The sequence below is a fragment of the Coturnix japonica genome, chromosome 1 (genome assembly GCF_054131305.1).
Source record: "Coturnix japonica strain WE chromosome 1, WE-NBRP24, whole genome shotgun sequence".
Lineage (NCBI taxonomy): Eukaryota > Metazoa > Chordata > Aves > Galliformes > Phasianidae > Coturnix > Coturnix japonica.
In genome coordinates this window covers 15,159,121-15,184,056 of record NC_140663.1, presented here as the reverse complement: position 1 = coordinate 15,184,056, position 24,936 = coordinate 15,159,121, and the positions used below count along the sequence as shown (strand labels likewise).

Here is a 24,936-nt window from a genome sequence, read left to right as displayed (position 1 = left end):
ATTAATACACATACTGTGTAAAGCATTTCCAGAAATTAAAGTAGTGTGATACCTAGTATATATATTTGGTTTCTAAATATACAGAACAGTGTTCAAAACTAGCCAGACTTTATGTTACCCATGAGAATATATCAAAATGTGATGGATCAGCAGCTAGTGATGCCAAGAAATGTAGGTAATGCAGTTCATCTTACTGTTGAAGGAATCCAGCACCAATACAGCACCTCTCAGTGTATGATAGTGAAATCATAAGAGAATTAGAATTAGCCTGATTTGAATTACGGCGAGCAAAGGGTGGGTACTCATAAAATTCGTATAATCTGAGACTTCAACTTACAAGGTCTCACATGTGCAAAAAACACAGGACGTTTCTTTTGCATAAAAAAGACTGAGAAAGTAGACACTAGAGATCTATTAGTATATTTCCTAACTCTGAAGTCTTATCACATTATTCTAAATTCTGATGTCTTTCTGTTATCAAAATGTAAAGCTAGTATGTTTCAGCAGTTTATTTAACATCTGTTACCAAAGACAGCTTGTTCTTAATATCTTTCAATATGCATCATATATCCTCCAAATATTAAATTTGAAATGTAAAACCAACAAAAAAAAAGAGATTACTCTCAAGGTCTGGGGGACTGAGTCCCATATTTATGCAGGAATATGAAAGCAGTTACTTGAAATCCATACATCCTTGCCAGACTCTCTCCTATCTCTTTGCCTTTTGCTCTTTTCTCTTTGCCTTCCAGCTCTTTCCTCTCTTAATCTCTGTATACATATATGTCTCTTTCTGCCTTTGCTGTGCTCAAAGCATTGTCTTCCCTGCATGTTGTAGCACAAAATACTAAATGAAGAGTACTGTGACTGCATAGAGCAAGGTACTGGGCATGATTGTTGGAGGGAGGAAGGGTAGAGGTGTTCTATGCCCACTTAAGGAGGATGACCAGAGGAACGACTGTGAGTCTGAAAACTCTGAAAGAAGTGGAGAGGCATTTCAGTCTTCTTCCAACTTCATTTCTTACTTCCCAGCCTGAGTAATTAGCAAAAGGAAGAATCTAAATATTCTCATTTACATATCTGGTGGTACAAACACAGACTCTGTCATTAGTTTGAAATCTCTTTTCCATCTAGGACTGTATGTATTTACAATGCACCTTCCATTCCCATGGTACTGCAGAAATGAAACAACAGTAAGACAATTTATGTAAAGGAAAAATACAGTCCTATGCAAACAGGAAACACAGGTATATTTTATCATAGAGTCACAAAATTGCAGGGCTTGGAAGAGACCTATGGAGATCATTAAGTCCAACCTCCTGCTTAAGCAGGTTCCCTACAGTAGGTTGTAGAGAAAGGTGTGGAGTTGGGTCTTGAACATCACTAGAGAAGGAAAGTCCACAATCACCTTTAAAAGGTATCTTTCTAAGGTCCTATCTTCAAGAAAGGTGTTTTCTCAGAGCCAGCCCTTTGCAAAGTACTCTGAAAGAGGCATTAAAAAATGCCTAGCAGTATTTAGTCTATTCCAGGTGCAGGGTGTAGCTGTGCTATTTATGTTGTCACTAATTTAGCAATTTCAATGTTTTCTAGGAGTCTTCTGATACATCATCTACCACCACAGATATTAAATCAAAAGTAAGTTAAAAGTAAAGTGCTATTTAGGTTTAAAATGCCATTTCTAACCATATTACACTCTTTCTTGATTCACTTTCATGAAACATACTGGTTCTCTGTTTGTAGTTCTCTGTGCTTAATGAGATTATGTAGGGAAGAAAAAATTTAAAAAGTACTCCAACAATATATTGCTTTTACATAGTGCCAGAATTGTCATTTAGCTCTAGTAGAAGTATTAACAAAAATTCTTTCTCTAGACCCCCCTATCCTCACTAGAAATCAGCATGTTGCCTTAACAGAAGTCCACCTGCACACACAAATTTTTATGAAACTCCCTCTTTCCCTGTCTTTCAGGAAAAATTAGAACCTAGGATGACAAGGAGAGAAGGTAATCCAATCTATTTATTTATTTATTTATTTTTATTTTTATTATTATTATTTTCCCCTTGAAAAGCATCTAATCAGTGAAGACAGTGACTTTTCCAGAAGGTGATCTGAGCAGCTGATGGCCTGAAGTGTTTACACACATTACATTCAAGCAGCAAACCTATGCTTTTTAATCCCAGAAGAGAGAAGAGAGGAGCTTTCAGGAGGTGATTCCAACACTGACACTGAATGACCCCTGAGGTGCCCGTCTCATCTTGCTGTCTGAAAATGAAGTTTACAATGACCAAAGTCCAGAATTAGGAGTGTCATGTTGACCCATTACCTGTTAGCTAATGAATCAGAGTGAAGCAATTCCAGTGTGATTGTTGGCAATGCTCTGCTGTAACAAATCAACCACAGAAAACTCTGCCCAGGGATAATGCACAATACATTCTCTAGTATTTTATCCAGTTCAATTTAAAATGTCTGCAGTAATTAGGCTTCTAGCCACTCCCTCAGAAAATTGTTCCACAATCTAATGTCACATAACCTCCAAACATTTTTCCATGCTGAAACTGCCATCAGTGCACACAGAGGAAAGAGGATTAGACTACATGGATGACTGCTTAGGAGTGTCTGGGATCTAAAGGAAATGAAGCTGCTGGCACTGGTGAACTAATGCATCTAATGAAACACTGGGAGGCTGAAGGTGTTGTCTTTCAGATGAAATGTGAAAGCAAGGCATTAAGCATTAGAGGCAATTAAAGTTCTCACAGCACTCTTTGCAACAGTACCAGTGTTAACCCCTGGTTTCTGGCTACCTTCCAAATCACATAATTAAATTTTGCTTTCCTAAATATTTCCCTGCATGATCATTTAGAAATACAGTCATCTCTTAACCTGAAATGGTGTACTGATGCCAGGTTTAACATCAAAGGCAGATGTAAAATAAGTGCAAAATAATTCCAATTTGGTCAGTTCATTACAGTTACAAGGCTTAGAAAAATATTTTAAATTAGATTTTATTCACACTTATCCCAGATCTATTTCCCTTATATATCCAAAGTGATTCAATCTATGTATAATCCTCCAGAAACTTTAGATAATAATTCATTAGTTTGTAGCATAATTAATTAAACCTAGTTTCTCTAAATCTCTGATTGATTTGTCCATAAACTTTCCTGGATCATCAATTCCTTTTCCAAGTAGTACAGAAATCCACAAGAAAAGGTGTTAGGCTGGATCTTGTCCTCACAAACAAGGAGGGGGTGGTGAGTAATGTGAAGCACAAGGGCAGCCTTGGCTCTAGAGACCACGATACGGTGGACTTAAAAATCCCTAGGTTGTCAAAGAGTGTCCAGCAAGCTTGCTACTCTGGACTTCAGGAGAGCAGACTTCAAACTCTTTAGGGAACTGCTTGGCAGAGTCACATGGGAGAAAGGTCTGGAGAGAAGAGGGGACCAAGAAAGATTGTTGGTATTAAAGGACCATCTCCTCCAAGCCCAGAAGTAGTGCATCCTGAGAAAAAGGAAGGCAAGCAAGAATGCCAGAATACCTCTGTGTATCAACAGGGAGCTCCTGGATTTACTTAAGCTCAAGTCTCTTCCGGTTCTCTCCGGAAAGAAACTGGAGACCTGGTAATAAGGGTTATGAAGAAAGCTGAGGTGCTCAATGACTTCCTTGACTCAATTTTGTCATGCTGCCTCTATCTACACTGCCCAAGTTGCATAAAGTAATGGTAAGAACACAGATCTGTAAACAAAAACCAGGTTCAAGACCATCTAAAGAATCCAAAGTGAACAAGTCCACGGGACCCAACCAAATAGTTCTGAGGGAATTGGTGGATAAAGTTGCTAAGCTGCTATTCATTATATTTGAAAGGTCATGGCAGTTTGGCATGGCAGTTCCTATGGACTGGAAAAGGGGGAACAACACCAATTTTCAAAACAGGAAAAAAAGAAGATCCAGGGAATTACAGGCCAGTTAGTCTCACCTCTGTGCCTGCAAGATCATGGAGCAGATCCTCCTGAAGGCCCTACTAAGGACATGGAAAATGAAGATAAGGTGATTGGTGGTAACCAACACGGTTTCACCAAGGGCAAGACCTGCCTTATAAACTTGGTGGCCTTTTATGACGAAGTTACAGAATCAGGATAAAGGAAGAGAAACTGATTTCTTCTACTGGATTTGTGTACAGCATTTGACACTGTTCCACATGACATCCTGGCCACCAAATTGAAGAAAAATGGATTTGATGGATGGACCACTTGCTGAATAAGAAATTGGCTGTAAGGTTGCACTCAGAGACTTGCAGTCAATGGCTCAATGTCTAAGTGGAGACCAGTGATGAGTGGCATTAATCAGGGATCAGTGTTGAGATTGGTGCTATTTAACACCATTGTAAGTGAAATGGACAGAGGGATCAAGTCCACCCTTAGCAAGTTTGCAGATGACACCAAGCTGAGCAGTGCATCTGGTATGCGAGAGGGAAGGGAGGCCATCCAGAGGGACCTGGACAGGCTTGAGAAGTGAACCCTCATGAAGTTCAACAAGGCCAAGAGCAAGGTCCTGCACCTGGGTAGGGACAATGCCAAGCACACATACAGGCTGAGAGGACAATGGCTTCAGAGCAGCCTTAAGGAAAAGGATTTGGGGGTGTCAGTAGACAAAAGATTCAACATGAGCCAACACTGTGTGCTTGCAGCCCAGAAGGCCAACCATATCCTGGGTTGCATCAAGAGAAGTCATGTCAAGGGAGGTTATTCTGACCCTTTACTCTGCTCTCGTAAGACACCACCTGGAGTACTGTGTCTAGTTTTGGGGACACCAAAACAAGAAAGACATTCAGCATGTCCAGAAAGGGCCACAAAGATGATTAAAGGGCTGGAACACCTCCTCTACAGAGACAGCATGATGGAGGTGGGACTCTTCGAACTGGAGAAGAGAAGGCTCCAGGGGGACCTTACAGTGGCCTTCCAGTACCTGAAGGGAGCTTACAGAAAAGATGGGGAGGAACTTTTTACAAGAGCATGTAGAAACAGGATGAGGGAAAATGGTTTTAAAGTGGAAGAGGGTAGATTTAGACTAGATACCAGAAAGAAATTCTTTGAGTCTGGTGAGACACTGGAACAGGTTCCACAGCGAGGTTGTGGATGCTCCCTCCATGGAAGAGTTCAAGGCCAGGCTGGATGGGGCTGTGAGCAACCTGGTCTAGAGGGAGGAGTCCCTGCCTATTGTAGGGGAACTGGAATTAGATAGCTTTAAAGGACCCTTCCAACCCAAATCATTCTGTGATACTATGATTCTAATCTGTAGTAAAACTGTAGATCTACATGTTATTAGGAAGCAGAACTCTATAGAAGTTCTCAGTCTGAGTATGCCTAATGGGCCTGACTTCCAAACCATGGTCAATATGCTACCATGTTTTACAGTGCCTGACTGCTGTATAATTAATTATTCTGTGGAAATCACTAGACCAAACTGCTATCTGTGGCAGATATCCATCACCTCCCATAAATCTCCCATAAATCCCAGGATAAATAATATAAACATTTGAATAATAAACATATGAAATATTCAAAATGTGAAAGCTAAAATGTCCTTTATGGAAAATCATTTTTATTTTATTTTATTTTATTTTATTTTATTTTATTTTATTTTATTTTATTTTATTTTATTTTATTTTATTTCTATGGATAAGGTACTTTAGAGTTATGAAGATTTCCAGGTATTAAATTGAGTTTTATTTCAAGTGCATGACCTAGGATTCTATTAATGATCAATTCTGAACTCTCCACCTCCCTATAGACTCTTAGAGCTAATGAGAAGAGCAGGGAATTATTGATTGAAACTAACGTGGCTTCCCTGTGGATCTTGAATTTCTGTGTTAAACAACATCAATCAATGCCAACTGAAAAGTACATTAATTATAATATATGAACAAATTATAACAAACAAGATTATATACATATATATAGTTTCCAAATGAATTACAGGTATGAAAAAAAAAAAAAAAAGACCGATTTATTTTACAAATAAATTGTCTGAAAGCTTGAACTCAGTTACTTGAGGTTCTGCTATTCAAAATTTCAGGAATTCTGGAACTCAGGATCTATGTCCTAGGCTTTTTCACATCACTTTTTGGACAAAATTCAAACATGAAGCATGTGAATCTTCTAATCACAGAATATGGGTAAATAAACAGCACCAAACTCATTTTCCTCAAATAATGAAACCACTTTTCTAATACCCACTTTTCCTCTTATCAGCTGCTTCTATTTTCAAAAGAAAATTGCAATTTACTTTTGTTCTATAAATATATATTGGATAGAATTCCTGGAATCTATTTAACATATACACCTTCAGTACATGTTCCTTAGGTTAACGTTCTTGCATCCTTCAAAAAACTTCGGCATAATAAATATTATTTTTGGACAGTTGTTTTCTTGAAGGAACAAAAACCATGGGTTCATTTGTACACACACTGCTATCAAGGACTTTTGTCACTTGCTTTAAAACAATTCCAAATTAGGCACTGGAGAAAAATAGAGAATAATTGCTCTCTTCCAATCTCTTACAGGCTCCAGATTAAAAAAACTGATGATGCTTCACTGACACATATGGAAAATACTGCACTGCTAAACCAGATGCTATGTTGAAATATTGCATTTTATCTAAGTAATGTGGCTGAGGTCATTAGTATGGAATTTGATGTCCAATAAAACAGGGCTAATGAACACAGTTGGAAATAATATAAAGTAACTTAACATGAAGGGAAGCAAAAAAAAAAAAGAAGGGATTGGAAGACATTTCCAGAAAAGTCTTGTTTGTCATACTCTGCACAGACCAAGCCCTAAACAGAGCATTTTCATTTTCTAAGAAGTACAGTTTTCTACATCTGACAGATACTGTATTTCATGTCTTTGGAAAATACCTTAGGTGAATAGCAGTGGAAATCAGAGTGGATTTTTGTAATCAACTCAGGCCTTATTCTAGCAGGTACGCTGACAAGTGCAATCTCAGATAATGCTTCTGAGGTTTAAGAGCCCTTAAATTGCTTACTCCTTTTGCTGTAATAATTGACACATTTCAGAGCTCCAGGAATATACAGCATAACCAAATATATTCAGTGGTACTTCTCCCATTAAACAATGAACCTGGTGCAATATGATTCACTTCAAAGTTATAAAAAATAAATAGTGCAGATTCAAAATGTAGTTTTAAGGGGAGCTGTAATGTAATTGTCATATTTTATTTTTTTTTCTTGTTAGTAGGTTAGGAGGTCACACTTACTATGCCTGCTTACTTCTCAAGCAACTCTGCATTAATTATTAAAAGACCAGGATCTAACCTGATACCTTTACTTCAAAAATAGCGTAATAAAATCAAAACCATATGAAAATTAGCTGGTATTAAAACATGTTTTTGATAGCAGAATTGACATCTTAAATAGCAATGCATTTTTAACATCAGTTATAATACAAATAAAATAAAATATGTACAACCACATTCTATATCCATTTCACAAAAGCTCAGAGAAAGATTTGTTTGGACAGTGGAAAAAAAAGTGAATGGAATCTCTGCTAGATAGAAGATTTCAATATAATTCTAAGAATTTTTAACATAATTCTAAGAATTTTCAACCTTTTCAAAAAATAACCCTAAGATGGTAAAGAAAAGCAAAATACCATGTCCTATATTCTTAGAAAAGGGCCCAACATCTCAACAATAAGCATTTCATTTTTATGAAGAACTATGTTATTCGATCTTAATACAACTACCTAAAGTTCTTGAACACATAATTGGAAACTCTAATTTTCAAATGACAAATTTCCTACTGAGTTCTCAAAGATAAAGTACTACATACAGAATCCTCTCTGATTAAATAATATCTAACCGTATGTCCAATAATCTATCCCTCTGCTTTTATAAAATGATGATGGAGAACATGGAAAGCAGAAGGCAAATTTAAAATAGCAATTCTTTGTTAGTTTCCAACAATATGAAAAAAAAAAAAAAGATAATGCATTTTCAAATGTTAAATAAAACTTCCATACTTGGAAGCTAAGTTAATGTCACAACTGGATGACCAGAGGTACTAATCTATTTTTATGGACAGATAGATTTTAGCTGTCTGAAGTCTAATTTCATAACCAGGGGTGTCTAGCATCAAGACAGACAGTAGCAGAGTGACTAACTCTGGATAGCCAAGTAAAGTAAATGAATCTCACCATATGCCATAGCTGACTGAGTAAAAATGCCTCTTTCCCATCAGATGATGCAGAACTCCTATTTTCCCATATAACTTTGTTGTTTTAAAATGCCAACAATGTTGAATTTATTTTGATGCCTAACAAGTAGTTTTGTCAAAATTGCAACTATAAATTGCATAGGAAAATATTTTCTTTTTTTTTAAGCAATTAAATCTTAACAATTTTACACTATAACAAGGAAGATAATTTCTTGGTACAGAATCAAATTATGAGAGACAGCTAAGAAACTGTATTACAAAGTACCAAAAACACTGAAAGAAAAATGCAAAAATAGAATGTGCATGATGTTCTATATTTAGTTTTGTGAGTAGGCTCTTAAATTTCCTTTGAGCTGTCTTTGATAATAGCTGGTAAGACTGAATTCTGGAGAGGTATTCTCAAAAATTATTATTTGAGAACTCAAACTAGACTGTATTCAAAGGCTCTGTAAATTTATTATATTTCCATACATAAGCATCTTTCCACACTTGTTAACAAAGCCTAGGTCAAAACAAGCCATTTTGCATCAACTATTTTGTATATATTTCCAATTTTCATTTTTATTATGAATATTTCCTAACACATTTAATGTGCACAGACAGACCTGTCTTGAAGATTGTACTGTTGTTAACATCTTATTTAGCTGCAGTGCAGAAATTCATCTCACAAAACAGTATCAGAGTGAAATATTTTCATATCTCCTTCTGTGTCAGCAGTTTTCCAGTCTGCAAGTTATCACTGCATCTGCAGTGAATCATACAGAGTCATCGTTTTAAACAGAGAAGGAACACTGGACATATAAGGTGTATTCAATTATTATATTCCAATTAAAATATCAATGTTTTCTTCAACATTACATTTCAACACAAGAGCAGTGACACTAGTTCCCCAGCTGTGAGGCACTTTAGTGGTTTTTTATATGTATGTACATATTACAAGAAATTAAATGCAGAGGGAAAAATGCAATTTTACTGCTGCAACAGTCATCACATGCAAAATATGACAGTAACATTCTCAGTATTCAACTGCACATCCAGCTATAAGCAAAAGTAAAAATTCAAATTAAAAAAAAAAATAAAATAAAAAAATCACTTGAAATATACCCTTTGGGGTATTTCAGTAGTATTACCAGCACTAGTAGGAACATACAAAAAATCCGCCTAAAGAGCTTTCATCTGCTGACACACACTGCTAGTTGACACCACTCTTGTATTGGCAGAAACTAGTTGAATAGATCTTTTACTTCTTACCATCAACACAGGCTGGCCTTGCTCTTGTTGTACCGGCAATCTGTCCTTTTTTACATGCACAGCGAGCTGTTTGTCGAGCTATAGTCCTTCGTGGTTGACTGCTATCTCTGTCCAAAGTAACAATCTCACATGTACCTGCAGCCAGTTGACCTGGAAAAAGAACCAGCAACAGGTACCAGAGTCACTGAATGCACTGCAGGCAATCTATTACCGCCAAATAGTCACGTCCCTACGTCACCACAGACACTCCATAATAAATGACAGTCAGCTGATGGATATAATAAAACTGAGATGACATACAATTTTTCTTTGTGGTGGACATATGAAAACCCTGCAAACTGGTTCTGTCAGAAAACAATTATTGTTCCATAAAAGCCAGAGAGTTAAGGTCACACAGGTTGCTTTTTCTTATGTCTGCTGAGTAAAGGAACAATCTGCTTTTACAGTAATTGAATTTAAATTGCACGCTCATCATGTACTTTTAGAAAAAAAAAAAAATGATTAAGTATATGGAAAACAAAAGCAAACAATATTTAAAGGCCTTCTCCATATTCATCAGTATTATTTAGTCTTAACTGCTTCATGCATTATTTCTGAAAGACAAGGTCTTTCAAAGAATGCCCAAATTTGTCAGGTGCTTTGGCTCTTGCTTTGCATAGAGTCATAGCAACTCATGCTCTACCTGACTCAGTTTTGAAGCAGTTAGTCTCTTGTCTTCCATTCAACTTACAAAATAACTATTCTGCAGATGACAGTAAAATAGCAGAGCTCAGGACCACTGTCTGCATTTTACCTACTTCTTCAATATGTGTAGTTTTTCCTGAATATTATGAAAAATCTATCCTACAGCTTGAATCACAAAGTGAGAGGCAAAAAGAAAAGGGGGAAAAAAAAAAAAAAAAGTTACAAAAATTTGTTTTCATGGTCCCTTAATCAAAAGTGAAAGAAGTGAAAACAGTACAATTAAAATGGTGTGTAAGAGGTATGCTAACATTTTACAAGCAAGAAAGATATGTTATATAATTTCGGTGCTTAGTAAGACTGAAAAAAATCCCAGCTATCACCATTACCAATATTTTTTGCATATGTACAGTACTAAACAGCATTTCTATAGGATTCTCTCTTTGTAAACAATGAATTGTAACATTTCAAAGAAATATATGCAAAAATATGTTTGCAATCCACAAACTTAATTCTCTTTTCATAAAATATTGAGATTGAAATAAATGTAATATTGTATTTTTAGTGTACAGTTTAAAGAATATTCAAAGTGTTTTGTTTTTTTTTTAATTGTGTTGAACTGTTGAACTTTTCAAAAACAATGAGAGAAAAACAAGGAATTTTAAATCCACATTAACATGAACTGAAAAATAGTGAACTGTATGTAAGTATTGTTTAGTTAACAAGCCTAATGTTATTTCTTTATACGTTTGCTTTTTTGTTTTTTGTTTTTTTTTTTGTTGTTTTTTTGGTTTTTTTTGTTTGTTTGTTTGTTTTTTTGGGGGGAGGGGAGGGGTTGTGTTTTGGTTTTTTTTTGTTTTGGTTTTGGTTTGGTTTGGTATGGTTTAGTTTTTGTTTTGTTTTTTTCTATTCTTCTCATAATCAGCCTTCAGCGTTTTCTTTTGTGTGCTTATAGTTCTGAAATTGTCAGAATACCAAAACACTGTAGGCTGTCAACAGTGCTGGGACTTGTTCAATGCTAAGCTACCTCAATTTCAGGTTGCTGTAACACCTGCACTGCAGTGAATGTACAATGTGGTAAAGGCAAGAATCATAAAGATGATTATAGAACAAAATGTCCTAAAAATTCATGCAAATATATATGGGTTATAGTTATTAGGCCATCAGAAATATAGATATTCAACAGCCAAAATCACTGTAATATTTTACTGGCTGCTGGCAATCAGACATATGAACTAAGTCAATCCTGGCTTTCATGAGCTTTTCCACCCATACTGTTAACAAAAATATCTTAGGATAAACATACCGATGAGGGGATTTTTACTTTGTTATATGTTATTTTTTCCCTCTATTCGCATAAATTTTAGAAAGCAATGGTTTAATGAGAAAGGAAGTGGCATGTGATTCTTCAAATGCAGACAGAGGAAATTCATACACTGAGAAATTTTGAGCTGAAAAAAAAAAAAAAAAAAAAAAGAAAGAAAGAAAAAAAAAAGAAAAAAGCATTCACTTTCACCCACTGGTAACATATCTCATTTAGGGTCGCAAGAGATGTATCCCTCCCAAGTAATGCAGCTGTCTTAGTAGATCAAGTGAAAAAGACACGATCAGAGATGTATTTTGAACATGACCCCTTAGGCATCTGAACACCACAATTAGGGTTCTTCAGTGAGAATAGAAATTGAATGGAAACCAAAGAAAAATGGAAAGTATTTATGGTATGAGTAAGTGCTCCTGTGAGAATGGGCTATCTTACTCTCCCCTATCTTGGAGTCTTTATACTATTGCTATTTTCATTAAAAGATGTTTTAAATCATACAATCTAGGTAAATCATTGTATAAAACCCCATTTCATAGGAAAGGGACTAGCGATGTAGCACGATGAAGGTTAATAAGAACTACACTCAAAATAAAAATAACACCGAAGCTTTACGTAAAGATAAATTATAGGGAATGTAAGCAGTAAGTGTTGATAAACATGTTCACAGACAGTATTTTTTGCTTTTGAATCGGTCCAGTTTTATTTCTACATAGATTCATTTTAAGATAGCTTGGCTGTTTGTAGGGTTTTGTTTGCTCATTTTTTGTTTTGTTTGTTTATTTGTTTTGTTTGTTTTTTCCTTTTTTAATGATTATTTTCAGATAGGTTTTTTTGTTTTGTTTTGTTTGTTTTTTGCACCTTTTTAAAGATGTTGATTTCTTTCAGGCATAGTAACCTCTTTTTTTTTTTTTTTTTTTTTTTTTTTTTGAGGAGCTTAGAAATCTTGGGTGCCTAAAATGAGAGTAGTTGCTATAAAAAGATAATGTCACATTGCCTTTCAAGAAACTTTGTGCAGCTATTAAAAAATAATGGAATATTAGAGAGATTCTTGAGATATTTTATAGATTCTAAAGATAAATATGTAAATAAATCACTTATCCGTTGCCATTCTTGTTCCTACTGCAAAATAAAAGTTATCATAGATCTGCAGCAAATCTTCCCTCTTAATGTGACATAAGTACTTTCTTGTCACTGTGTCACCAGTTGCATCAACTGTTACTTGGCTTTAGATGGCCGTAAGTCATGAAAAACAAATGACAAGTTTATGGAGGCCCACCTCCAGAACATCTGGATTCATCTGGAAAACTCTGTCTCTCAATAAGTAGAAAGTGAACATACAGGATAAACTTACTTACATGGTCTGAATGCTACTTTTTTTTTTTTGCAAGAATTTTATCTAGATATATAAGGTTTGAACAGATGGAACAGAAGGAATATACTCCTTCTAAAGTCAATTTCAAAAGTTTGGGTACCTTTCATTTTTAGGGAAGTTGGCACAATTACTTCTTCTGAGGATATTAATGAAAAAAAGGCCAATATTTTTATTAGATCCTACTTATGTACTTGCAGTACACAAAGCAATTCACCTCTATCCAACCTGAATGAAACAATCTTGAGGGAAAATAAAAAAAGTACCAACATAGAACTCGGATTCATTGAATAGTCTGAAAGGGCTTTTGCTTATTTTCCAAGAAAATGTCTTTTTAAACTGTTTTATGTATTGAGAATAAATAATAAAGATTCTTTCAAAGTTGCAATAACTTTTTTTTTTTTTTTTTTTTTTTTTTTTTTAGAAAACGTCTAAATATTTCTTTGCTATTGCTTTAAAGAGGAAAATACTTCTCCAACAGCAAATAAACTCTAATTTGCATTCATTTTAGTAAGCAAGCTATAGGTATTATGAATTTTTAATTTATTCATGCTGTAAAGCGAAAACTTTCCCCAAATTCATTTAAGTAAATGAATTCAGATGATGAGCTCATAATATCTGTGGATCAAATTGCACTAAAACTTGATCTAAATTTATAGGTCTTTCCAGGGTTTTAGATTACATGTTCATCCAGAAAATCTCTTGAACTGTATATACAGGGTTCTATTACAGTTCCAGTGAATAATTTTTCCATGCATCATCAATTTGATGCCTAGCAACACAAGCTCTTTTAGTTTAAAATGCATAAAGTTAAATGTTATTAAAAATCTTGGCTAGATCAGACACTCTTTTGTCAGAGAACACAATGCAGGAGCTGTTTCAAAATCAGATCATAGGGATACATTCAGTAGCTTTCTATTACAATATTGAAGGCTTTCTGACAACAGAGCCATGCTAAATCTTGAGCAGAGCTGAATATCAACACTTCTCACTGAAACAAAGGGGAACTTAAGTATGTAACATAATTTATGATTTGACATTAACCTGAATGTCAAATATTTAACCATATTTTGATGATTTTAAGTACATATTTAACAGAACTTATTTCTTTTATTATATATCCTTCCTTAACGAAGATGTTCTGCAACAAGATATTTTGACTTAAACATCACACAATTTCAGATAATCCTATTACCTTTTCCAGTTTTGGTTCAGAACAAGAGAGATTACAGAAAAGGATTGGTTTCCCCAAAGAAACTCACTCACTTTTAAGTAGCAACAGCAAAATTTCTAGAAATTCAAATACTATAAAATGAGAAAGAGCAACTCCAACAAAGTTGCTGAAAAAAATTGCTACTTAATGTAAAGCAGCAAATGACAATTGGCTAAGCTTCTGTATCTCAGCATGAGAAAAACCTGCTCAAATGAATGAGCATGATTTCAAAACAGTTCTCAAAAAGAATCTTATTTCATGTTTAACATATGCAATAGACAAACATTTCAATTATCTATTTATTTATTTATTTATTTATTATTTTTAATAGAATGTATTTATATACTTCTATTTTATGTTACTACAGTTTCTGGTACTCAAAGCATCTGCCTCCAAGATGCTTAACATGTCATTTAGGATATTACAGAATCTAAATCTTTCTACTGAAGCATACTGTGGCTGTTGAAGTAACGGATTACGCAGCAACAATTCATGCCTCTACAGTTAAACAACTTTTTAGAAACACCCTTTTTTGTGTGCTATATAGTTTTATTGTGGTTATACATTTGTCATCAATAGAAACCAAGACAGATGCCACTATCACTTAAACAAAAAGTAACTTATTAGAGTAATCTTAATTGTCTGTGCAACATATAGATGTCCAGAAAATCAAAAGTGGAAGATGGATATTTAAAAAAAAACAACACAAAAACACAAAACAAAACGAACAAACAAACAAAAAAAAACTTCCCATGGATTTGCTTTGCTTCAGGTTCAGAGCTATATTTGGCTGGAATCATCCTTGCCATGTGACTGCTGTGGTTCCTCAGTCTTAGAGGGAATTATTCTGGGTTTTAGTTGTATAAAACAACAGAATTGGTATCACAGCATGTTTGCAGTGCTCATTCTACAAAGCAAAAATCACTGTAGAATGCAGTTAAGAAAATGTTATGATTAACATGAGAAAAATATGATGTATGTCTTCTCCTTTTAAGAGTGACTTTAAGTATTTTCAGAGTTTCACTGCAACAACAGAGTACATTATGTCCCTTTAGTAATTACTAATCTTACTGCAATTTTCAGACTACCACTTAGCCATCTGAAGCACATAAACAGGACAGATATGTAGAAATATTGAAAAAAAGCTTTCAGACCTTCCATTCTGAAATAAGCAGTAAATTTTAACTAAGATAGATTGTCTTCTTCTAAATAGTTGCATAAGAAAAAAAAGTCTGTGAAGATTCAAGGACCCATTTTGAAATATCATTTTTTTCTAGACAAGACTAATGTTCTAACTTAGGGAATCCAGTACTGCTGTTGAATTCAATTGCCATGCATCTTACTGTTAACAATGTAACACAAAGAAAAAATATATATGAAAAACCAAACTTCATACAAGTTATAAACATAAAGGAAAAGATTCTGAAACAGTTTTCATATGGAATTTACACATAGGGGAATTCTAGGTCAGAAAAGGGTTGAAAAATATCAAGCCATTGTTGTATAAATAAATATGAAAGTAAGGTATTTGTATACATGAATCTAATTAAAAATACATTTTCCTTCCTTGTACACTACTTCATTAATTATCTTAATTCAGTGCATCTTCATTCAGTGGTTTTAGTATGTGGCAATGTCATTCCCCAAATCCCCATACAGTCTCATATCAAAACCAGCACATTTGATATGCTGCATATTACAACAAAGAAAGAAAAAAGGAAAATATTCCAGAAACTTAATTTCAAGGCACTGAGGGCTGCAATAGGCCCACCCACTGGGGCTCCTCACTCTGCTCAATGCTGAGGATCTCATGTCAGCCTCATGGCCATCAGCCCTTGTCCCAGAAAGGCCACTGCAAGTCTCGTCTTCAGCTCCTCACAGCTTTGCCTCACCCTACCTTGTGCCCTCAAGCCCAGATCAGGCCCAAGTCCCAGCCTGACCTCAGTCAGTCACTGTCTCCAGGGAGGTGCCTGGTTCTTGGGTCTGGGGCTACACCAGCGCTCCTGGTTGTCTTACTTCTGTCTGAGACTGGGATGGGCCTTGTTGTAGAATCTTGCAGAGCTGGATGTCCCAAGGAGAGCCTGGCTGATACCAGCACAGAGGCTGGGAACACTTTAGGCTGCAACACCAGTAAAACCTGTAACCCAGGCTCTCCTCACTTCAATGATGGACCATAGCTTCCACCTTTGAGAAATGTCTTTAACACAGATTCACAAAGAAAACAACCAAATGAATCCCATCAATGCTGGTACATCTTTCATGAATCTTACAGAAATAATCCCCTAATCCACAAAGTAATTTGGAGGGTTTTGTATCAAGTTTCTGTGTTCCTTCCTGGATGGTGGATTAAAAGAAGACCCTACAAATAAGGAAAACATATAACCAGTGCTATGAAAGATAAGTAGAAATGATAATGCATTTAAGTCATTCCTCTTTTTACAACTTCCTACATAACTTTTTCTACTGTATAAGCCAGTCTGAAGCAAAAATCTCAGCAACACAAAGCTCCTCCAAGGAGGACCTGCAGCTCAAAGGGCCTCCTCTTCCCTCCCTCTCATGATGGTTTAGTTAATTGGTTCTGGAGATCTCAATTAGTTAAAAAAGGGAAATAATTGCATGAATTCAGGATTAAACATAACTATGCTTATTTGCATAAGTTAGGAAACAGCTTTCACTCTTATTACTCCCGTAAAATTCTTAAAACTATTAAGAAAGGAGAAACGAACAAACAAACAAACAAAAAAAAACCACAGAAAAAAAGACTGCTTTACCAGCCTCTACATGTAAAATAAACCTAGTCTGTTTACAAAACAAACAGAATAGCCACAGGGGGAAAACTGCTTTTGGAGAGATGCTGATATTTCTCTTGAGAAAGACAGGAATAAAAAGCACAAGTTTGTCTAAAATGCTACTGACATTTGTTGGAGCCAGAAGCTGTACGTCAGGAAGGAACAAGTCTGTTGTGTTAGCAAAATATGTCACTGCAGGGAGCATAAAATCAGTTTGAAAGAACATGCAGATAAGTCATATATCAGGTAGACATAATGTAGCAGTACAGGTGAACTGTGTTTTCCACTTCCAAATAACATAAGAACTATTTACACATAACAGACTTTAAAATGCCATCATATAAGTGTCCTGCTTACCACTATCAAGATATGTACTGCAAGATCACAGGTTCAGCAGCAGACTTGAGGTAAAATATTGCCCAGTAGAGGTCATACAGGAAAGCCAAATCTATATGCTGAAATTTTATTGCTTCAGATCATATCACTTTTTCTTAGTCTTTAAACTACTAAAGAAATAATAACCCCAACCATCTGATCAGGCAGGAAAGAAGTTCCTACATAATAGGAACTGTGCTCTGGAGGTGTTCAAGGCCAGGCTAGATGAGACCCTGGGCAGCCTGACCTAACAGGTGGTAGCCCTGCCCATGACAGGAGAGTTGGAACTGGATGATTTCCTATCCAACTCTAGTCAGACTATGATTCTATGACAGGTATGGAATTATATAGTTCCATATCTGTAGCAAGTTTGAAATCAAGAAGGCCAAACTGTAGAGATGAAAACAACTGCTACCTAGCCACATCTGACCTTATAAACGTGCCATCTGCAAATTAAGACCCGTGAATCAAAAATTTAATGAGAAAGATTTTTTTATGTCATGGCCACACTAATCATCCATTGTATTCTTAGAAGATTCCATTTTGTTAAAATAAACTTGTTTATTTTCACTATTGTCTGTGACTACTCTTTCCTTTTTGCAAAAGCCTATGAGACAAGAATTGATTTTCTTTCCAGGGAATGCACTGTGACACAAAGGAAAAAAATATTTCCTTGTGTTATTAATTAGAATTACAACAGCAGGAAAAGAAGGTGCTCCTAGGGCAGAAAATTCAAATTAAATACCAGATTCACAAGCAGGTTTTGATTTCTGCTGCTAAGCCACATTTAAACTGGAAATACCTACACTCTTTTTTTAACCCTTAAAAAAGCTTTTTGTTCCTGAGCATTTTTTTTCCTCTTTTTTTCCCCCTCCTTTTTTGTTTGTTTGTTTGCTTGTTTTTTTGTAATGTGTATTATATGCTTACCATGGACTCACTGTCATATCACTGTAATTCTTCTGCCATTTTTTTTTCCATGGAATGAGTCCATAAAAATTCTCTATCCAAAACATAGTCTTATAAGGATTTGTGCTCTGCATTACAGTACACTCCTGACAACACATAGTTGAACAGCTCACACATATAGCCTCTGAGAAATAAAAGGTTATTTTATGATATTTTATATATTATTGTTATAATATTTATAGATGTTATAGATGTTTATATTATATGTTTATATTGCATTATATTATATAAATTATATTATTTATACATATACATATATACATATATACATAATTTAATTTTTTTACAATTATTTTATAATATTATTTCAAAATATTGAAAAAGTAAACACCGAAGAAGAGAGGTAATGAGGTAGCCGGACGCACACATTCAAGAAGGAAACAAATTTTAACAATGTTGAATTTCTTACTATACCTAAGAAGCAATAATCTCACCGGATAATATTTGTCAATTTCAAGTACTGCAGATAAACCCAAATATGGGCTTGATGCTGAGAACCTTGAGCAGACAGAGTATCCTGATGTCCAAAGCTTTAGGGGGAACAGTTTGAAGCCACATCATAGACTACTTCTGCTTCTGCAGTGACTATAAAGTATGTTTATGATGTATAGCTTCAGTTAATCTATGTGGTACCATGAATTCTCAAATCAGGCACATAAGGAACAGAACATAATAGCACGTAACTGCTGTGCCTGCTATTTCTTTTTGGTAAGCTCTCAGAGTTTCATTACTGAGCTCGCCGGAACACTGTAATGTTCCTCAGTGGTACTTGCATCTCTGAGTTTACTGCATAGAGCAATGAAGCCCTTAATTTAGATACTGTGAACACATGACAAGATTTAAGTAACTACATGGCCCAAGTGGCAGTGAAAAGAAATCCCTGAACACAAGCCCCAGGTACATTCCAGGGTTTTAGATTATTACACTGTCTTAAAAGTGGAAAAAATATAGATGCAGTGTGCTATATATACCCTTCCTATAAGACTAATTCCAGGCTTAACACCAAGAAGAGGAAGTGAATGTGACAGACTCTTTAAGGGATGAATTTGAGTGATGGCTTTCATTTTAAAGGTTTGTTTGGGAACAGTGCTTTACACAAATGTGACAGAGAAGCTTTAGTGTACTTGCTATTATACTCAGCTGTTCTGCAAACTAGGAGGAATTATTTTCTTTCCGGGCCATTTTCACTGGTGCCTTAACCATTCTTATCTGTTCTGCTTAAAATGGCTTATGAAACTAAATGCTGAAACTAAAAGTTTTTATAGATGAGATCTACAATTTTTATATCCCTGTTTCTAGACTTCCAAGAAGATAACCATTTATGGGATAAGATTTTCCTCTGCACAATTCCGAGAAGGGTGACAGCATGAATTTTTTACCTTCTTTACATATATCCAAGGCTGGTCAAAAACAGTGCAGTGAACACAGATGAGAGTCAACTAATACCTTTAAAAAACAGTAAATCACTCAAGATTGGAAATACACATTTACAGAGATACTCCATTTGTGAGCCACAATGTCTTCAAATTTAAACAAACAAACATTTAGACATCTCACACTTATACTGCACATTCATCTAGTTTTTCACCTCTACAACACAGTGACTAATGTTCAAATGCAGTGTTTCATCTGTTTACACCAAATGAAGAATTAATTTCAAGATATTGAAAAGATGCAAGCATTTGAAGTGTACAGATACATTCTGTGTTTGTATGTGCAAGACTTAGTAGACAAATAGAGTTATTGGCAAAAGCAAAACTTCAAGGTAAGAGTTCATAGACAGAATGCAGTGTTAAAAAGTCTTTACACTGATAACCTTTTAAAAAACTTTGTTAACATTTTTTTTTAATTATTTCTTCTATAACAAAGTCCATATCTTTTATGTACTGCTTATCAGTTTTACTAGGTAATAAAAAGTTAAAGTATGAGTTAAAGTATGCTATCAATTTCCCAATTAATGCCTTATAAATAATACTTCATCAGATCAAGGTCTTTAATAAAAAGAAACTAAAATAAGTCCTGTCACTATCTCACTCTGCATTTCGATGAATGAAATTTACTGTCATCCATGGTGTACCATCCTGTGATTATGTTACCAAGACTGTTAGCTAATAGTTTTCTAAACATACAAAGTTTGTACATTGGTAAACACACATGTACACTCATAATTTAAAGGAAAATGTATTGTACTATATGACCTTCAAGATGAAGATGCTTAGAAATGTGTGGCTTCTTATATTTATCATAAGATAGAACCACTTTTCTCATATTCAACTGAATGGGACTCAAAAGCCCCATCCAGCCTGGCCCTGAATGCTTCCAGGGAAGGGGCATCCACAACCTCACTGGGCAACCAGTTCCAGTGTCTCAATAGACTCATAATAAAGAATTTCTTCCTGGTATCTAGTCTAAATCTACCCTCTTCCACTTTAAAATCGTTTTCCCTCAACCTGTTTCTACATGCCCTTGTAAAAAGTTCCTCCCCATCTTTTCTGCAAGCTCCCTTCAGATACTGGAAGGCTGCTATGAGGTCCCCCTGGAGCCTTCTCTTCTCCAGTCTGAAGAGTCCCAACTCCATCAGCTTGTCTCCATTGAGGGGGTGCCCTTTGATCATCCTTGTAGCCCTCTTCTGGACCTTTATAATGTCCTTCTTATTTTGGTGTTTTTAGAACTGGACACACTATTCTAGGTTGAATCTCATGAGAGCAGAGTACAGGGTCAGAATAACCTCCCTTGACCTGCTGGTCCCACTTCTCTTGCAATCCAGGATATGGTTGGCCTTCTGGGCTGCAAGCACACAATGCTGGCTCACACAGAGTCTTCCATCAACTGATACACACAAATCCTTCTCCTCAGGGCTGCTCTCAACACATTCTCTGCTCAACTGGTATTTGTGATTGGGATTGCCCCAACCTAGATGCAGAACCTTGCTCCTGGCCTTGTTGAACTTTATGAAGTTGGCATGGGCCCACCTCTCAAGCCTGTCCAGGTCCCTCTGGATAGCATCCCTTCCCTCTAGCATGTCAGCTGCACCAATCAGCACTTGAGGGTGCACTTGATCCCACTGTCCATATCACTTACAACAATGTTAAATAGCATCAGTTGCAGCACCAGTCCCTGAGGAACTCATCACTGGCCTCTACTTGGGCACTGAGTCATTGGCCACAACTCTCATGAGACCATCCAGTCAGTAATATCAGAGACTGAATCAGTAAGTCCACTCTTTATGATACTATTTTTGATAGATGAAATATTTTTAGTTTTCAAGATGTAAACTTTAATCCAAATCAAAGAACATTTTCAAAGTAGACCTATGTAAGAAGAATTCTCACCAATTTCTAAGGGAATGCCATATGTAAAAGAATGTCAGGTCTGAGTCAAATTGGCTGTACTCTGCACTGCTTTTTCTCACCTGCTTGCTAGAACTTTAACACCACACTATCAAGTGCAGTAAGAATCTCAGTGTTCTGGCTGCATCTGGTAGATGGTACCAAATCATCCCCTCCAATTCAGAACTGATTGTATCACAAACCACCAGGCGCTAAATTTCACCCTCTATCAGCTAAGCCTTCAAGAAGAAAACCTAAAATGACATGAGATTTGAGAAGCTTCACAAGTCACAATAAACCAGCACTGACCCAACGTTCTCTTTTGCAGAGGACAATGCAAAAAAAAAAAAAAAAAAAAAAAAGAAAAAGATGTCAAAGTAAAGAGACTTTAGCATCATCAACTCCTGCTTAGGTACTTAGTGAAATTGCTAAGAAAATGCTGAATGGGAATTGCTAACATTATTGAGGAGCATTAACATTTTCTGTCTTTTTTTTTTTTTTTTTTTTTTAATTATTTGTTTAGTTCAGTAATTATGCTAGGTATTTCTGTAGTACTCTGTCTCAGGCAGACAGAAGTATAAAATTCATAGACAGGAGAATGATTTCACAGGGACAAGTAAGAAAGCAGCAAATAATAGAGATTTATTGAATGAACGTTTGCACTCACCAAATATAATAAAAGCTGAATGATATCAAGCCATCTACTAACTTACATGAGATATACATGGCCATACTGACCACTTAAGATCTACCCTTCTTATTTTAATTTTCCCAACAGCAATATAACAGTTTGAATGAAAACTGAGGATAAGCTGATATGAATCAGAACAGGAAAGCTGGCAATAAATATTTCATTAAAAAGGGTTTCTGAAAGGCCATATAACCTTTTGTCTAAATGCTTCAAATCCAAATTGTATTAGGTTCAAATAAAATAAAGTTATTTTAATTAGATATAGGTAATCTGAACTTATACAGCGGATGTTAAAGAGAGAGTTGTTACGACAATAAGATAAATCCAGCATCACCCAGCCCAGGACTAGGTAAGGTATCTCCAGAGAAAATAGGCCATCACAGCATATGTTACCTGAGGGGCAACAGTGGTTAGTGAACTGAATGATTAATCACAGCTGTAAATACACATTGTGTTATTTATGTGTCTATGTTTATGCACACAACACTTGTATTTTTGTCTCATGTCAGGGAGGATAACAGCAGAGGATGACAATTGTTGAATTAACATTGGAACTCACTGTAAGAGATTACGCCTGGTACTGTACAAACAAACAAACAAACAAAAACAAACAAGAAAACAGTGACCATGTTGAGGAAGAAGGAAGAAATGTATTAAATGTCAGTCATATGGCCTTGGTTTAAAAGAGGAACAGCAGTCAAAATTCCAGGATTCAGTTTCTGATGTTACCATATATCTATCTTTTCTGCTTGGCTAACAGTATTGCTCTTGTTCAGAGGATACAGCACTAATTTCAGTGGAACTACACCACAATAAAAGTAATTAAACAACTACAACCTTACACTAGTCTTAAGTGAAAACAGTTGTACATCTTCTGTACAGCATGGATCTTTGCACAGTGACTAATCCCACTCCAAATAAAATTAGTTAACATTATATTACTATCTTCACAGACAGAAACTCAACAGAATAATGAGGAAGTCTGCCCATTCCTAGCACCAGCCCTTCAGCATCCTGAATAGCTGTGGTTCTGATCAGTGACACTCATCAAATGAAGCCTTATCCTAGTTACAGCTCAACTTAACAACCATTCAAGTTATCCAAAGAGATATAGTCACTACTGAGAAGTGACTGAAAAATAACTTCTCAATTTAGAGTATTTATGAGAATCATACAAAATATACTCGTGTAGTTAAATTCAAACAAAAAGAAACAAGACAGAAGGTGTCAGAATACATTTACAGGTTGCAGTGAAACTCTGTATCACACTATAATATAATTTATTAGTACAGAAGACCATAACAAAGCAATGATGTTAAAATCTTACACTGAGAGTACATAACTTCAAATTTGTTTGATATAGTGATGTAGAGTTCTTGTAAAGATTCTTTAATTTTTTATTTTTTTACTTGTTATCAAAAGAAGATTATATTATCCATCTGATTATTTGGGATATTTTAAGGTCAACAGCACTCCTAAATTCTCACAGTTCTACAATTACAGATGATCACATCAAGCTGTAAATCATCCAATAGATTTTCAGCAGTGTTGAGCTACTACAGCAAAACAGATTTTAAGTGTAACACAATAAAAGGCTCCTGCTAGCACGAGCCCTTCAGTCTGAAGCCCCCAGTGCATCTCCATCATCACAACTCACTTCTTTGTTGATGTATATGATAAAAGTCTGTATTTCTCAACTGTCCACTGCACATGCTTTTTTTTTTTTTTTTTTTTGATAAACTCCCAACTAAATCATTCAGTGATTAAATGATTAATTGTTCAAGGAACATACTAATGCACATTAGTGTACATTGTGGGAATACACCAGTACATAGCTTCTTGGTTATCGCTTTTGATGATTTAAATCATTTAAATATACATTTCTGTTCTTGCAGTTTCAAGTAGGCAGGCTCAGTTCTCTGTCACTCCCTGATTTCATATATAAATATCAATTTGCTATAACAGCATTGCCCCATTGATATGGTATTCTAGTATATATTCTGAATTCTGGTATCTTTGTTCAAATGAAGTTGATCACTACTGAAAAACCAAATAGCAACAATACCGAGACCTTAATCAGAGTAAAGTATATACATAAACTACTTCTGACTATGCAAACCTTTTAAAAACAATAAAAAATTGAATACACTATAGAAACATCACATACATTGTGTATGTACATAGTATGTATGTATAATGTAAAATATAACTTTTCTCTACTTCAAAATTGTTAGTAAACATTCCACTCTCAAAAACAACAGAGATGACATACTACTTTTTCACAACAGAAGTGAATCTGCAGTAGTATTTGGCCAGAATATCTGAGTAAAATTACTGCTTAAATAGCAAATATATATATGCACATATAGAGAGAATATATGCATGCACACACACATTTGTGGATATATGTGTATTGATAGGTGGATTATAAATGACATCTTCTAGGAGAGAAGAGTAAACAATACATTAAATTTATAGATCATGAAAGGGTGTTTTGATGTATAAATATTGCATCATGTTGACATGTATACATGGCTCTCATAAAACTAATCTACAAAAATGTGTACATTGCTAGTAACTAACGTTTTCTCATTCAGAAGAGCAAGACTGTTTTCCATGAAATGTGCCCAGTTGCAAATGGTTATACAAACAAAAAGCAGTGAAGAACCAGGCCTTTGAGTGACAAGGAAGGAGAAATTTGGCTCTGTTTTCAACAATGAATAT

The 24,936-nt window shown here is 35.3% G+C and overlaps 1 protein-coding gene across 18 annotated transcripts in view; it reads right to left on the bottom strand.

Moving 5' to 3' along the window:
• TAFA5 (TAFA chemokine like family member 5) overlaps positions 1-24,936 on the bottom strand; it is a 487,828-nt gene that overhangs the window by 256,836 nt on the left and 206,056 nt on the right. For 16 of the 18 annotated variants that reach the window (XR_004306155.2, XR_004306157.2, XR_004306158.2 and 13 more), the window contains one exon: positions 9,479-9,628. The exons of the other annotated variants lie outside the window; for them this stretch is intronic. Coding sequence is in view for 9 of the 16 variants with exons in the window: in XM_085514839.1 (XP_085370965.1) it covers positions 9,479-9,628 (150 nt within the window). In the remaining 7 variants the exon portion in view is untranslated. The remainder of the gene's footprint in view (positions 1-9,478; positions 9,629-24,936) is intronic. 18 annotated transcript variants of the gene reach the window in all.